Raw genomic sequence first — 15,789 nt, forward strand, 5'->3', positions numbered from 1 at the left:
GTCCATAGACATAATTAATATAGTCATTAGAAGAAAACATTAACACTCACTAAAATGCTTCTGAACTTTCTGTTTTCGGTAATGTGAAAGCATCCCTCCTTCGCTAAGATCTTGATGTGTTTCACGTCGTTGTTGTACCTGTGGGCCATGAATAAATGATGAGAGTAATTTTCTGGTGATCACTGCGATCGATGCAACCTATCCCCTGTGGGAAACTGCCATAGTAATGCATGGGGCAAAGAGCTTTTCAAGCAGGAAAAGGGGTCGATAGCAAGGGGTGGGGCGTCTCCATTAGTCCTTGGATTGAAAGTTCAGACCTCACATTTTTTAGACAAAAAGTACGCAGGACTGTCTGAAATTAAGGGGGACTTTTCTGAAAAATGCAGAATCATTTGCCGTCTTAGGGAATTGGTTTTGTGTGCACATGAATGATGCACTATTCAGATGGGAGCTTAAAAAAACAAATCTAAGTGGATTTGAATTTCAGCACTATAGGTTTGTGTTTGAACTTGTACGACTTACTTGATGCTGATGGCGTATTCGTTTAACTCTCTGCTTCTGTGACGGACCAGGTATGTGCTGCTTCTCCTGTTGAGCAGCGTGGCCTCCGCCTGCAGTCTTTCCATTGGACCGGCAAACCTGAAAGAAAGGTCAGATGTCAGAGGTGAAGGGCAAGACAAAAGGTTAATGGGCTAATAATGCGAAGGTGTTGACCTGTGCCTGTGGTAATACAGGTTACCTTTAATACCCCCAAATAGTCACAAAAATCAATGTCAATATCTGAGTGCTGACAGGTGGTCGCAGGGTGTTTGTTAAGATGGACATACAGCAAATGTGTGATGACAAAAACACTATGAACTATAACTATGATTTTTAACAACACTGAAGGAGATACATGAAATTTTATAAGACATATGGGCGGTTTCCTGGAAAGGGTTTAGATTAATCCAGGACTAGGCCTTAGTTATATCAAGTAGGGCTGATTAAAAGATGAATCGAAATCAAAATAAAAGTTTGTGTTTGGATAGTATATTTGCGTGTGTAATGTGTGTGATTATTATGTATATATAAACACACACATACATTTAACAAATTTAAGAAACATGTTATTTATGTATATATTTGTACATTTATATAAAATAAAATATATCAAAATGTAATATATATATGTATATATATATATGTAAATGTTTCTCAAATACATGCATGCATGTGTGTGTATTTTTATATACAAAATAATTCCACACAGTGCACACACATATATAATGCGATTAATCGTGATTAATCTTTGACAGCCCTAATATTAAGACATTAATATTAATACATTATATAAAATAAAATATATTAAAGTCTAAATAAATAAAGAAATATTACATACATGCATGTGTGTGTATTTATAGACACAAAATAATTACACACAGTGCACACACATATATCATGATTAATCTTTTGACAGCCCTAATATTGAGACATTAATATTAATATTTAAACATTATATAAAACAAAATATATTAAAATCTAAATAAATAAATAAAAATTACATACATGCATGTTTGTGTATTTATATAGACAAAATAATTACACACAGTGCGAAAACATATATTATGCGATTAATCGCAATTAATCTTTTGACAGCCCTAATATTAAGACATTTAAGATGTTTTCACAATACTGGTGTGCATCTTGAGACAAAACAATGGCACTGATATATGTTAAGATATGTTTTAAGGCATCTCAAACATGCATTTTAGTCTGGGACTAGAATAAGCCCTGTCTGGGAAACCGGCCCATAAAGTATGATTTATTGCAGTTTAGTGAATCTCACAACATGTTTAATAGAAATGCATATTTTGCATTGTTAAATTATCTTTCATTTTTAAAATTTGTATTAGATGAGTTGGTGTAACTTAGCTTAACTTATTTCAACTTTATTTTATAAGTTACAGCGACTTATAATTCCAAGTTGAGTATACTTAAAAATGTTAGTGAATTTTTCTTTTACAATTAAGTGATAAAAATCTTACCAAGTCTGTGAAGAGTAGTCAACAGGTTTGGGTACCTATAAAAACAGAGGTAAAATAAAGAAAATAAATGAAAAATTAGAGCACACACACAGGGTTTTGTTTTTCAACCTGATTTTCATACAGTATATTTAACTCGCTGTTCAAGTCTTGGACAATACGGTTCATTTAGCGGTGAACCTGCCCCACTTAACATATCTTTTTACAACCACAAGTCATTTTCTAAATGCCCTCATAAAGATATTTTTCCCAGTATCAGATTTCCATAATTATGTTTGTCAATCATCTTGCACTTAATGACAATATGATGATAAGCTATTCACACAACAAATGAGCATTACAGAACAGATACATTACCCACAATGCATCTGACATTCAAAAAAGCACTAAAGCGATGCTTGCCGCAAGGCTGACTCTAACCTTGCCTATTTGTTTGCACAAAAAATCATTTTTGCATCATAATACAATCTGGAATTTGTACTCACACATGGGCAAGGCTTCACTGCGTCGCTTGGAAAGAAGCCAATGTCTTTCGTTGCCAGGACTTTACCCTGAAACCATGGCAGATAATTACATTACTTTCAGCTGGGCAACCCCTTCTCAATAATTCACTAACAATTAGTACTTAACACGACGTGGCGCAAATTTACAGCAGGAGTTAATCAGCGCTGAAAAAGTCTTGTGAGAATAATGGAGAATCGGCAGAAACGTTTCGTTGGAAAGATAATAATAATACAGCTAGCAGCTCTTCTTTTTTTATGTTAAACAGTTTAGACAGATGTCTGTTGCTGAACCCAATGCCAAATGCATGTTTGGGGGTTTTACTGAAGCAATGCAAGAAAAAATTCAATGATTTTATGTCTCTATTTGCATACTATGGATACAACTGCATTCCCCAACGAAGGGCTGCACAATACTGAAGAAAAACTAAATGCGATATCCGATATGAGATATGATAAAGCTTTAAATTTCCTTTACAGTAAGTTCTTTCTGGGAAAAGAAAGCATCACTCTCTCTGCTCTGCAACTTTGACTACACGAAGTATTAAAATCATTCGGTTACTGCAAACCATTGTGACATGCATATCTGTGATATTTTGATTGTTTTAATATATTTTGCCAAATTAAAAAAAATAATAATTTTAATATGCTTATTTAACTATAAATTAAAAGCAATACCATAAATGAACAAATAAAATAAAAAATCAATCAGCTCATATAACAACATGCCCTCCCATCTTTCTTTGCCTCCTCCTAAGACGACTTTCTGAGAGATGCCGAAACGGCATTTCTGTCTCATCTACCTCTTCCTTGAACAAATTTGATTTGTAAATGGATCCTTAAGCAGCCCCCCTCCTCCCGATGCATTTAGTGTATTGACATTTTATCAGCCCTCTTGGACGATGCTCCGCTATTGGCTGATGCTCGGATAAGGGCCTAATAATGATTAAACTCATAACCCTGTTAGATCAAACAGATGGCAGCCAAAGGCCCAAATGAAATTAAAGTGAGTGATTGCGTTTGTCTAGGCACCAGAACGGCAATAATTGTCTCCGGGTTACCACGGCTACACGAGCCCCGGCCGTCCGATGCTCCGTCCGGAGCTGCCGCGGGACGCTGGATATTAGGAGGTCTCAGGTGACGCGGACGGTGTAATTTTGCATGAGTTCAAATGAGATAAATCAAGCAACTTCAGGGTGCTCGGTACAGCCTGCGGCGGACGGTGATCCAACGACGAAGATTAACGCTTTAAAACAGAGCTGTAATGAAGATTTCTGGACAGCTGGACGTCTCGGATGGAGAGGGATGTTGGGACAAGCCACCGCGCGCCGGGCGCTGCCAGTTCTCTGCCTCTCTGGACAGCCATTGGCTGGTTTCCTTATTGGCGCAGAGTGTAAATTGTCAGAGCCGGAGGAGCGGTTGTCAAGATGGACTGCTTGGGCTTTTGTGTGCCCTCTCGGAGAAACGTTTTATTACTCAAAGGTTGTTGTTTCATAAGTTAAGAAACATAACAGAGTTCTCAGTTGTGTTATAACTTTACAATGCTTTCTCTTATTGAAGCTTAATATACCGTATCAAGATAAATGACATGTTTAAAGACAGAGCTTGCATTTAAATATTATTTGTGACCCTATCTGTGAAAGTAAAAGTCTCATAATCTGTTACTCAAAGTTTCATAAAAAATACTTCAGCTGTGTTTTCACAAATGTAGTTTGGTGGACTGGTGATGCATTAAGTCTGTCAGACAGTGCCAAACATGTTACCACACGCATGAAGCAATCATTAATCTAAATCTGTCTTTGTCTTTTGTGTGGGTTTTGTCAATGTATCCAAATATAACCTAGCACCTCTTTTCAAACAGCATAAAAAAAATAAAACCGACTGTCAAGCGCGTGTCGGTTCCCTGGGCGTTGCGTCGGTCTGAATTGTTTTTGTATGACCACGAAACCTTATTCATCCAACTGGTATTAATAGCTTTCTTGTGTTGACAAAAGGTTGGATTAGTTAGCCTTTCACAGCCAGTCACGCTCCGCATAGCGTAACAAAACAGATGCATTTAACACAAACACAAGATCTATTTAATTATCAGCTAGTTGGATGATTTGAAGGGCTGCGGGTCTACGAAGAGGTAAAACTATCTCACCTTCCACCAGCAGCTGCGCACGTTAGCCTCGATCAGCTCGATGACGTCACCAACCTGGATGTTGAGTGGCGGGCCACCATGGGGAAGGGGCACGCCATAATAATTTCGGATGACCAACATTTTGGGCAAACCTGAAGGAAAAAGCAGAGTATAAAACAATGCATAAGTGTGTGTTTGTGTGTGTGTATCTATCGCTCCACTGACCGTAAGCGAGCATGTTGAACTTTGACAGAGTATCATTACTGCGTGTTGTGACACTTCGTCACACAAAGAACAGGTTTGTGTGCGTCTGTAATCGTAAATCATATGGAATGCAACTAGATTCGAATCAATCCATCACACAAATGATAGCATGCTTGGGTTTTGTCTTGAAGATATTTGTGTGGAGGTATAAGATGTGTTTACTAAGGCAAGCATCGCTTTTGCTCATACTTCAAGAAAGATTTGTCTTGTTTTGTGTAAAAGCCACACTAGAACCAATTTAGCAACCATATACTGTAGCAACTATCTGGCAACCACCCAGAACAGCCTGTATCGTGGCATATCTTGGCAGTGATGCTATAGGTAAAGAAAACCTACATTACAAACCATACAATTAATCGGGCACATGCGCGTTTTCTCAATGAATGAATTTGAATGAATTACAGTGAAATGCCGCCACATTCAAAAGCCAGAGGGCGCTCTCGTGCAGAAACATTTGTGCCACAGAAGAAGTATCATTACAAACGCTATTCCAGGAAATATCTAGAGGCATATTTAATTTAATCATAGACTGTTTAAAAGATCTCTTTTCCACTGTTGAAAAGTGAAGCCGCTAGTGTCCCGATACGGAGCTGACATCTTGGGCTTGAGTCTGCGCAGTAGGGATTTCGGGACCAGTCCTACACAGTAGTGAGCAGGAAGTAAAGCCCGAAATCAAGGTCCCACCCTCGCAGAATGCACATTTCACAGCTGTCAATCATGATGTGACACCACCATTTTTATAGCATTAAATCAACTAAAAAAAAAACTTATTTTCAAAACAAACACTTGAATTTACATCAGCGTTATAAAAACTACATTAAATGACAGAAACCAGCTTTGGAAAACAAGATAATTGAAGTGTAATTAGATTGTTTAGTTGGTCTCAAGTCCCATTGAATAACATGGGGGAGGCGGGGTTTATGACCTATACTGGTCCTTTAATAAACTCTTCCTTTAATTAGTAATAAGAGGTTTTCTCCATACGTGTAATTGGACCTGAAAGGTCTCTCACCACAGGGTGGGCAGACAGTTGTTTGGACGCTCCGGTGAACTATGAGAACTATGAGCATGTTTGTGTGTACGGGTTTAGTGTCGAAGCTGGTTTGCTGAAGGGTCAATAGCGATGGTCTCAGCTGGTTGCTGCAGCTCTATATATTCTGCTGTTCTGATGATGAGAGACGGGTGCAGGCTCTCTTAACGCAACCAGCTGTGGCTAAAGCCTTCCAGTCCAGCGGATCAACCAGACCCCGGGCAGACCAACCCAGCTGGCTGTCTTTGAAGATGCTTTAAAGGGTAGTGCGAGCATGCGTCTCTCTGTGGGGATGCTTCTTTCTCACACGCTATCCCAAAGACCCTTGTGCACAAGGGCAAAGAGTCAGCACCAATAAGCACTACAAGGATTTTCTTTACCGAAACAGGCTATGAATGGGATCCTGAGAGGGCTAATAGTTAACAGACAGCTCTCAGGGCAGCAGGCTGTAGTTTCTGCAATGTCAAAAAGCTCAGCATAATTCCACATGAAATTAGACCTTAACGTTTTCACGTTGTAAGAAAAAAGTGCACATGCATTCTCAAACACACACTGCCTGGGTGTTCTGGACGGTTGCTAGGGTATTGCTAGAGTGTTTTGGGTTTGCTAGGATATTGCTTTTTTGTTCTTGGTGATTGCTAGGATATTACTAGGGTGTTCTGGGTGGTTGCTAGGGTATTGGTAGGATGTTATTGGTAGTTGCGAGGGTATTGCTAGGGTGTTTTGGGTTTGCTAGGGTGTTCTTGCTGGTTGCTAGGATATTACTAGGATGTTCTGGGTGATTGCTAGGATATTGCTAGGATGTTCTTGGTAGTTGCTAGGGTATTGCTAGTGTTTGCTAGGGTTTTGCTAAGGTGTGCTTGGTGGTTGCTAGGATTTACTAGGGTGTTCCGGGGGAGTGCTAGAATAGGATGTTCTTGGTAGTTGCTAGGGTGTTTTGGGGAGTTGCTAAAGTATTGCTAGGGTTTGCTTGGTGGTTGCTAGGATATTACTAGGGTGTTCTGGGGGATTGCTAAGGTATTGCTATGGTGTTTTGAGTTTGCTAGGGGTATTGCTAGGATGTTCTTGGCAGTTGCTAGGGTATTGCTGAGGATTTTGAGTTTGCTAGGGTGTGCTTGGTGGTTGCTAGGATATTATTGGGGTGTTCTGGGTGGTTTCTAGGGAATTGCTAGGGTGTTTTTGGGATTGCTATGGTGTCATGGGTGGTCGCTAGAGTGTTTTGGGTTTGCTAGGGTGTTTTTGGGATTGCTAGGGTGTTCTGGGTTTGCTAGGGGTGTTGCTAGGATATTCTTGGCAGTTGCTAGGGTATTGCTATGGTGTTTTGGGGTTACTAGGGTGTTCTGGGTTGTTGCTAGGGAATTGCTATGGTGTTTTGGGGATTGCTGGGGTGTCTTGTGTGGTCCCTAGGGTGTTTTGGGGATTGCTAGGGTGTTCTGGGTGGTTGCTAGGGAATTGCTAGGGTGCTTTTGGGATTGCTACAATGTCCTGGGTGGTCGCTAGGGTGTTTTGTGTTTGCTAGGGTGTTTTGCTAGGGTGTTCTGGGTGGTCGCTAGGGTATTACTAGGGTGTTTTTGGGATTGCTACGGTGTCCTGGGTGGTCGCTAGGGTGTTTTGGGTTTGCTAGGGTGTTTTAGGTTTGCTAGGGTGTTTTGGGATTGCTAGGGTGTTCTGGGTGGTCCCTAGGGAATTGCTAGGGTGTCCTGGGTGGTTGCTAGGGTATTTCGGTTTGCTAGGGTGTTCTGGGTGGTCACTAGGGTGTTTTAGGTTTGCTAGGGTGTTTTGGGATTGCTACGGTGTCCTGGGTGGTCGCTAGGGTGTTTTGGGTTTGCTAGGGTGTTTTGGGGATTGCAAGGGTGTTCTGGGTGGGCGCTAGGGTGTTTTAGGTTTGCTAGGGTGTTTTGGGTTTGCAAGGGTGTTCTGAGATTGCTAGAGTGTTCTGGGTGGTCGCTAGGGTATTGCTGGGGAGTTTTGGGTTTGCTATGCGTATTGCTAGCATGTTCTTGGCAATTGCTAGGGTGTTTTGGGATCGCTAGGGTGTCCTGTGTGGTCGCTAGGGTGTTTTGGGTTTGCTATTGTGTTTTGGGATTGCTAGGGTGTCCTGTGTAGTCGCTAGGGTGTTTTGGGATTGCTAGGGTGTTCTGGGTGGTTGCTAGGGTATTGCTAGGGTGTTCTAGGTATTGCAATGGTGTTCTGGGTTTGCTAGGGTATTGCTAGGCTAGGGTGTTTTCTGGGTGGTGCCTAGGGTGTTTTTGTAGCAAAGATACAATATAAGGCTGGATTTTTTTCTTAGATGAAAATCAAGTCAAATTTTGCTTGTAAAAGTAACAGGATCTTTACAAGCTTCTTTTCAATAAACTGCACAATTTGAAGCACTTTCACGTCTGTAAAAACCCGTGCCACTAATAAAACCTTTTAGCTGACAGATGTGAACGTTTATCTTTTCCAGAAAGGCGGTTTCTGATGAAGACAAATCTACTGGCACAGAACAGGCAGGAAGGAACAACTTTAATTCAAACAGAGACAGTCCCTTGGCAGCAAACACTACACAGAGACCTTCTCTCACCATAACTTTAATGAATCTACCGACCCCAATATTGTGTGGGATCAGGGGGCTTTCTCTCAGCTCTACAACGACAGGCCAACTTAATAGAGACATAATGAACTCAGGTGAGCCTGACTGAATGCGCTGTGATGGGGGCGAAAAAACTGTGCATTTATTTCAAATATTCATGAAGCTATTAAATGCAACGATGAGGGTGGCACATTTCTCTATCAGCATGCAGACATTACATCACTCTGATAACTGAACCGCTTTCCTTTATAACCCTTTGGGTAATGATCAACCCATCAACAACCCTGTTTATATATAATTACATATACAATGTCGTACAATGTGACGTAAATGTATTTTGATAGGTTTAGAAATTGGCAACCAGGTCTTAAGCAGAGATTAAATAAAAACAAAAAAATATTGTTTCTTATTGTAACCCTTGTTTAGCAATTGTAAACACTATACAAAAATATGTCAAATATCTATTATTCCTAAGAGGCTTTGTTTTAAGATTTTCGTGGCACATTATAAAGTGTTACTTTGTCAAAGGTTTAGTCAGATTAATATGCTCCATGCTGTTCACCAGAACATGAGGTACATTTAGTTCACAAATAGGAGAAAGATAAAAAGCGCTTTAAAACACGAAAACTCTTCTGTGAAGACCTGAACATAAGACATGAACCTTCAATCGTCCATGCAAATGTTTTAGACTCAGGGTCAGAAATGGTCACACTTGATCACACCACCCCCATAATGCCATGAAATGCTTCACATGCATACACAAAACACAACCATACACAAAATGGGTTAAGTATTTTGCACCTTATAGGGTTATGTAAGATATACAGTAGGATTTGGACCCACCTCTGCTTGCAAAGATAAACACTGGAGCTACAGGAGTTGAATGTCTTTGTATACTGTATTTACCAGCTCTTATCGGATTCAGATCTGACACTAAGCTCTAGTTACGTGCAGGTGCTTGCCTTACCAGCAAATATCAACACTACAACTCTATGCATTTTGGCTCTATGCAAGACTGTGCAAGCCGGTTTCATAAGCACGACCACTAACGAAACCCAAGTGAACTGTAGACGACTGTGTGGTTGTACAGGTTTAAAGGTAGGGTACAGTAAAATCATTATCTTAGTATCAAAACCACCACTTCAATAAGAGGTATTTTAAAACTATTATGACTTCTAATGTCATATTCGTGTGTATGTGGATTGGCCACTTACCTGCATCTCCTCCACTTCTGGGTGTTTTCCCAATCTGTAATGAAAGTAAATAAATCAATCACATGATTCATACTGACACTAAAAACAAACACTGCAATGCATTAATGGTCCGAGTTAAGAAAATAAAGTAAAACTTTATGCATATGCACATTTTATCTTTGCATACAAAAATGCACACATTTTCTTATGCATGCATGCAGCATTTTACTCAAACAGCCAGAATTTAGCAAACTGCATATCAGTACCTTTAAAACTTGTTTTGGCTATGCCGTTTTTTTTTAACCAGTGAAAGAATAACATGCATAATGCATATTTCATGCATACTTTTCTACAAAGCTAAAAACAAATAATCTCACAACGTTTGACCAACAACTACATAAAAGAGCAACTTTATGAATAATTCTTGCATTGCATTGTAAAACAAAGTATTTTTAAATGGTTTGAAAACAAAGTAAATAAAGGTCTTCCAGAGAAAAACAAACATCACAGACTCACTGGAAAGTCCTAAAAACATATATCTAAAATGTAAACAGAAACCTCACCTGTGGTCCGAAAGAGTTGGAATCTGCAAGGATGTTGAAGACAGGCATGGTTAGAGTGAATCTGACATTTGGACAAACACACTGTGCAGAAGCTGTCATTAAAGTGTGTGGAACACGTTGTGCTGTACACTTTTACGATTTGTTTTGCTACACTGCAGGTACCTGACAGCTGCCTGAGCTAAATTGACTCGAGGGGCCGGACTAAGCAGAAGTATGCACCCGGAGTCGGCCTCATTGGCTCCCGGGGGAGAGGCCGAGCCTGTACTTGAGAGTGTACACTGTGAACTTTGTCCTGTTGCACTTGCGTACGGCTCAAAGGCTATTAACGCATAAACAATCCAGGCGTATATGCAGGCGTGCACATAGAGATAGACAGGTACCTTCTGTACAAAACAAACAACAGGGCTAGACAAAAACACGCCCAGTGCAATGATTGATCTTTTAACACCAGATTCGATTTTAGTTTTGGTAAAGTTCCAGTGAAAATAAAACCATAAATGGTTATGTTTGTGGATATCTGAAGGTCTTAAATTTAAATGTTTATGGATAAATACTAAACAAATTGACTGTAATACAGATTTTTTTTTAATCAAGATTTAATGAGCTCAGATGCAAGTCTCTAAACGCCACCACGGTCTAAAATGATATAATGGTATTAACAGGAAGCTCTTGGCACGTATTATACGTTCATCAAATCATTTTGCTTCAAATTCACTTAGTCCTGGCTTCAGGACCTTCAGAAATCCTGGTATGTATCCATAAACTCATTCCCTGCCAGTGTTTTTTAAGTTTCCAGCCAGCACACCAGCATTTTTAATAATGTAATGCCTTCCAAAAAATGCTCTTCTTTAAATATATAAACATACAATATATCAAATGAAAAAACAGATTGCTTGCAAAAAAAAACATTTCATCCTACCTTTATTTGTTCTCTTTTTATCACCTCTCAAATGTGGGTAGGTTTTTTCAAAAATACAAAATTTTGAGCAAAAAGCTGAGATAATTGCGTTTTTGTGAAGGACTTTTGATAGAGATCAGATTCAGAGCGATCCTAAAAAAACACGGAGTTAGAACTGTTTAAACTTAGAGGATACTTCCAGGTTTTATAAGTTGGGTGAGAGTGCCACCTGGGGGATAATAGCGGAAATACGGATTGCCGAGAAAACTTGTCATTGGCAGGGAACTGTTTTCTCTTAATTGATGAGCTAACTTTTAACTCCTGAATGGCAGGGAAAGAGTTGTGCTAAATGCTAATTTACAAGAAAACATGTCAAATGCACTTAGATGGTTTTGCGAGGGCCATGTTACAAACAAAAATTTGACTGACATTCCAGTTATACGGAAATTCAGCTTTAAGCGGCTTTCACATAGGACGCGGTGCGCCCGGTGCTGCGCTATGAAACCAATTCATTTCAATGGCTTACGCCACGCTACAGCGTTTTTTGTTGCGTCGAGCAAAGCGCTCACACCGCGGTCAAAGTTCAAAATAGTTTAACTTTTGCGCTGCGCTCTGTGGCGATTACCCACGCGGCCAATAGAAACGGGGCATCCGAACAAGCAAAATGGACGAAAAGCTTATACTCGGAATTCCCGGAGGTTTATAATACAAGTTTATGCTCCTACAGAGACATCAGAAGGAAAGCCGTGTCATGGAAACACGTAGTTATTCAAGTTGGCATGTCAGGTGTGTTTTAAGTCAAGTAGCTTGTTGTAGTTAGGCTTAAAGCTTAAATAAGTGAAATGGAGACGGGCAACATCATCTCTGTATTCCTCATCGACTATTTAATGCAAATATAAACAGTGTAGAAAATTTATTGATAGTCCCGCCTTACTGTGGGTTCACACCAGCCGCGGAAGAGGCGGCAAAAACGCGCTATTCGCACGTAGTTGGTCGCTTGAACATTTGAGTTCACTCGCTTCATTCTCGCGTGAAATCCGCGAGTGAAATTCTAGTCATTCGAGAAATTCACGCGAAAATCCGCATCATGGGAGGGGCTTCTGCGACTCCGCGGAGACTACACCACTCCGCTCGCTTCCTGTAATCACGTCACTACTACAGCAAGCTCCTGATTGGTTAACGCGGCGCGGAATTCCGCCAAAGTTCAGATTTTTGAACTCGCGCGTTTCCCGCGGCAACGCTCAATTCGTGCGGAATGCGCGGAACGCCCCGCGCCTTCCGCGACATCCGCGCCGCGGCTACCGCGTGTACCGCGCCGCAGGATGCCTAATCGCGTGTTTGCATTGACTTAACATGTAAATCATCCGCGCTTGCCGCCTCTTCCGCGGCTGGTGTGAATGCACAGTTACTTTGGTCAGGCCATCAGAGCACAAATGGCCGTGCTGAACACAGCGGCGAGCGCAGCGCACACCGCATCCTATGTGAAAGCCGCATTACATTGAACTCTGCAGGCACTTTTCCGTGCATGTCTGACAATGCGATCCGTTCAGACAAAACTCGGCTGTGCTTAAGAAGAGGCAGAAATTTTTACACCGGCCCTGAATAATGTCCAGAACAATAAGAACTGCCACCGCTGGCAGGCGCGCACACACACACATTTATCATGGGCTTCGAGAGCCAGGCGAGCCTGTTTGTCTGTCACCGCGCTTATCTATGTGGCTGGGGCTGCTATTAGGAACCTCTGCATGCTGACAGGTTTTATTGGCCTGTCTGATACAGTACGGTGTAGGTCAATCATTAGCGTGTAGCGAGTAAGACATCACATAATGGTGAAACATGAGCCAGGTGACTCGGAGCACTACAATGCAGCTTTGTAAACATCATGGATGTAACTGCTGGAAAGAGCTGAATGTGTTGGACTTAAGCTCACCGGCACTGCTTTTGACACAGTTGTCCACCCTGCCGAGACACTCCTTATGGGCACCAGCACCACATTTAGAGCAGCGGTAGCCTTGATAGAAGACCCCTCTGTGAGAGAGAGAGAGAAAAAAAAAGAGAGAGAGTTTTGTTTTGTTCCACTACTTTAAGCAATAGTTCACCCCATTAGCCCATATTTAACTCACTTTCAAGCCATCCTAGGTGTATATGACGTTTTCTTATATTAGCATTGGATAGTGCCCCATTTTTAAAGCTACAAAAAGTTCATGCATCCATCAAAAACTAATCCATAAAGTTCTTAAATGTCTGAATATAAAATATTTCTTACAAAAGCCCTTCACCTTTTGATAGTTTTGATAAATGGATGCACTTTATGGAGCTTTAAAAATGGGGCACTATCCAATAGCATATGCTGCAATGCTGAGAAGCGACAGGATATTGAATGTTCATCTGAAAAAAGAAAATCATATTCACCTACAGTATGATGGCTTGAAGAGAAGTAAAATATGGGCAAATGTTCAGGGGTCATTTCACAAGACTTTTTAAAGATGTAAAATAAATCTTTGGTGGCCCCAGAGTACGTATGTGAAGTTTTAGCTCAAGATACCATATAGATAATTTATTATAGCATGTTAAAATTGACACTTTGTACGTGTGAGCAAAAATGTGACATTTTTGTGTGTTTTTTTTAAATGCAAATGAGTTAATCTCTGCACTAAATGGCAGCGCCGTGGTTGAAAATTGCAGATTAAGGGGCGGTATTATCCCCTTCTGACATCACAAGGGGACCAGATTTCAATTACCTATTTTTTCACATGCTTGCAGAGAATGGTTTACCAAAACTAAGTTACTCGGTCGATCTTTTTCACATTTTCTAGATTCATAAAACAGGGTTCCCACACCTTAGTTAACTTAAAATTCAAGGACCTTCCAATGACTTTCCAGCTCCAATACCCTCAAATTCAAGGACTAAATGTGGGGACACATTTCAAGTGAGAGCAAGGTTACATCGTGTTACCTTTTAAGATACATTGTCACAGTTCCCTTTCAAGGGAACTCGCGCTGCGTCACTGCAGTGACACTTTGGGGACGCCTCCAGGGGTAAGTGCGTCTGAATGTGTATATCAAATTCAACCAATGGTGAGGCTTAACGATAAAGACAGGGTGACGCGGGAGCCAGGAAGTATATCGCTATCCGAAATATTGCCAAAGACGGCGTTACAGGGACGCAGGAAGTATGGCAAGGGAGACGCAGCGTCTCGTTCCCTTCTCAGGGAACAACAGCTACATACGTAACCCGAGACGTTTTCATGTGCCAAACACAACTATGCAAAAAAGCATTTTGGTATGAATCAACATTCGCAGATATAAGCATTACAGTTTACAGTTTAGCACGTGTGCTTAAAAAGTCTAGAATTTTTATGATATTATCCTACACTACACAGGGAATAATATGGATTTTTTTTTTGCATAAAATAGATTCATGCACTTTCAATGACCTGTATCTATGTATGTATATTTTCAAAAACTTCCCAGGGCCCCCTCAGATTCACAAACTTTCAAGGAACCCTGTTATACCCAAAAGTCAGATTTTAATGATTTAAGTGTCAGTGACTATTACAAGCCCCAAGCCTTTTCGAATCATCACTCGACTACTGCATAACCCTCTTTACCTCTTTATCTCCCCTGTCATATATACTGTAAAAAACAGCTGCAGGCAATCTTTTCTGTTACACAACAATACAACTGGGAACCTATGATGTTTATTTAGCCACGCCCACATCTGACATAACAGCTCTTATTTGCCGACAGCCATGTCGGTCATATGCCAACAAAATCCTTTCATCGCTGAAGTGATTATCACTCATATATACGCTTGATCTGCCTCCATCTTGCGCTGTTCCCTCTCACTTAACTTCTCTAGATGCAATATCGATCTCATTAAGGTGCATTGTGGGTATACGGTGTCATTTGACCCAGCCCGTAGCGTGAGCTCACCTCAGCAGCATTTTACACGAGCTGCAGGATGTGGTCGTCTCAAAGGTGTGCATGCGAAACTCGTGGAAATTACTTTTCCCACTCTCTGGACAGATGTTCGATCTGGAGAGAAAAAGGAGAGAGAGAGAGAGAGAGCAGAGCGTAAAAATGAGATGATAACCATAAATTTTAAACACAATTACTTATGATTTTATACAATGACAAAGATATAATTCCTATCAACGAGTGTTTTTTCAATAAGCTATTCAAGCTTACTTGCCATAGCAAGCACCACTAAGTACAGCATTAGTGAGGCAGAAATCATGATGTTGTCTATAGCCATATTACTGTTTTATAATCCTATCTTCCTCTCTCGCCCGCTTTCAAATTATCCTAAGCAGCGAGTGCCCTGATAATGAAGACATTAACAAATGACAGGCGGATGAGAGAGCTTTCTGTGCGTGTAAGAGCACCGATATCCAACCAGCTTTCAGATGGAGACTGATATGATGACACATGACATTGAGCACAGACTCACAGCTGATCTCCAGAATTAATGAGCCCTTCAAATAATTCTGGTAAAAACATGTATCTAATTCATCAGCCCCCGTCGCCTTTAGTGAACTAGACATTTATACCCCTCCTCATTCAATTCGTGTTATAGTTATGTTATATTTGGATACAGTATGCGTGACGTGTAGGTCATTGGTA

General features: G+C 40.6%; 1 protein-coding gene across 3 annotated transcripts in view; it reads right to left on the reverse strand.

The window, feature by feature from the left end:
- Positions 1 to 15,789, reverse strand: part of LOC135740278 (guanine nucleotide exchange factor VAV3) — a 121,059-nt gene that overhangs the window by 46,275 nt on the left and 58,995 nt on the right. For all 3 annotated transcript variants that reach the window (XM_065258490.2, XM_065258489.2, XM_065258488.2), the window contains exons 16-24: positions 15,100 to 15,201; positions 13,094 to 13,191; positions 10,266 to 10,288; positions 9,724 to 9,757; positions 4,665 to 4,795; positions 2,507 to 2,572; positions 2,025 to 2,059; positions 523 to 639; positions 51 to 138 (exon numbers count right to left, since the gene is read on the reverse strand). In XM_065258490.2, the coding sequence (XP_065114562.1) occupies positions 51 to 138; positions 523 to 639; positions 2,025 to 2,059; positions 2,507 to 2,572; positions 4,665 to 4,795; positions 9,724 to 9,757; positions 10,266 to 10,288; positions 13,094 to 13,191; positions 15,100 to 15,201 (694 nt within the window). The remainder of the gene's footprint in view (positions 1 to 50; positions 139 to 522; positions 640 to 2,024; positions 2,060 to 2,506; positions 2,573 to 4,664; positions 4,796 to 9,723; positions 9,758 to 10,265; positions 10,289 to 13,093; positions 13,192 to 15,099; positions 15,202 to 15,789) is intronic.

This window comes from Paramisgurnus dabryanus, chromosome 22 (assembly GCF_030506205.2).
Source record: "Paramisgurnus dabryanus chromosome 22, PD_genome_1.1, whole genome shotgun sequence".
Lineage (NCBI taxonomy): Eukaryota > Metazoa > Chordata > Actinopteri > Cypriniformes > Cobitidae > Paramisgurnus > Paramisgurnus dabryanus.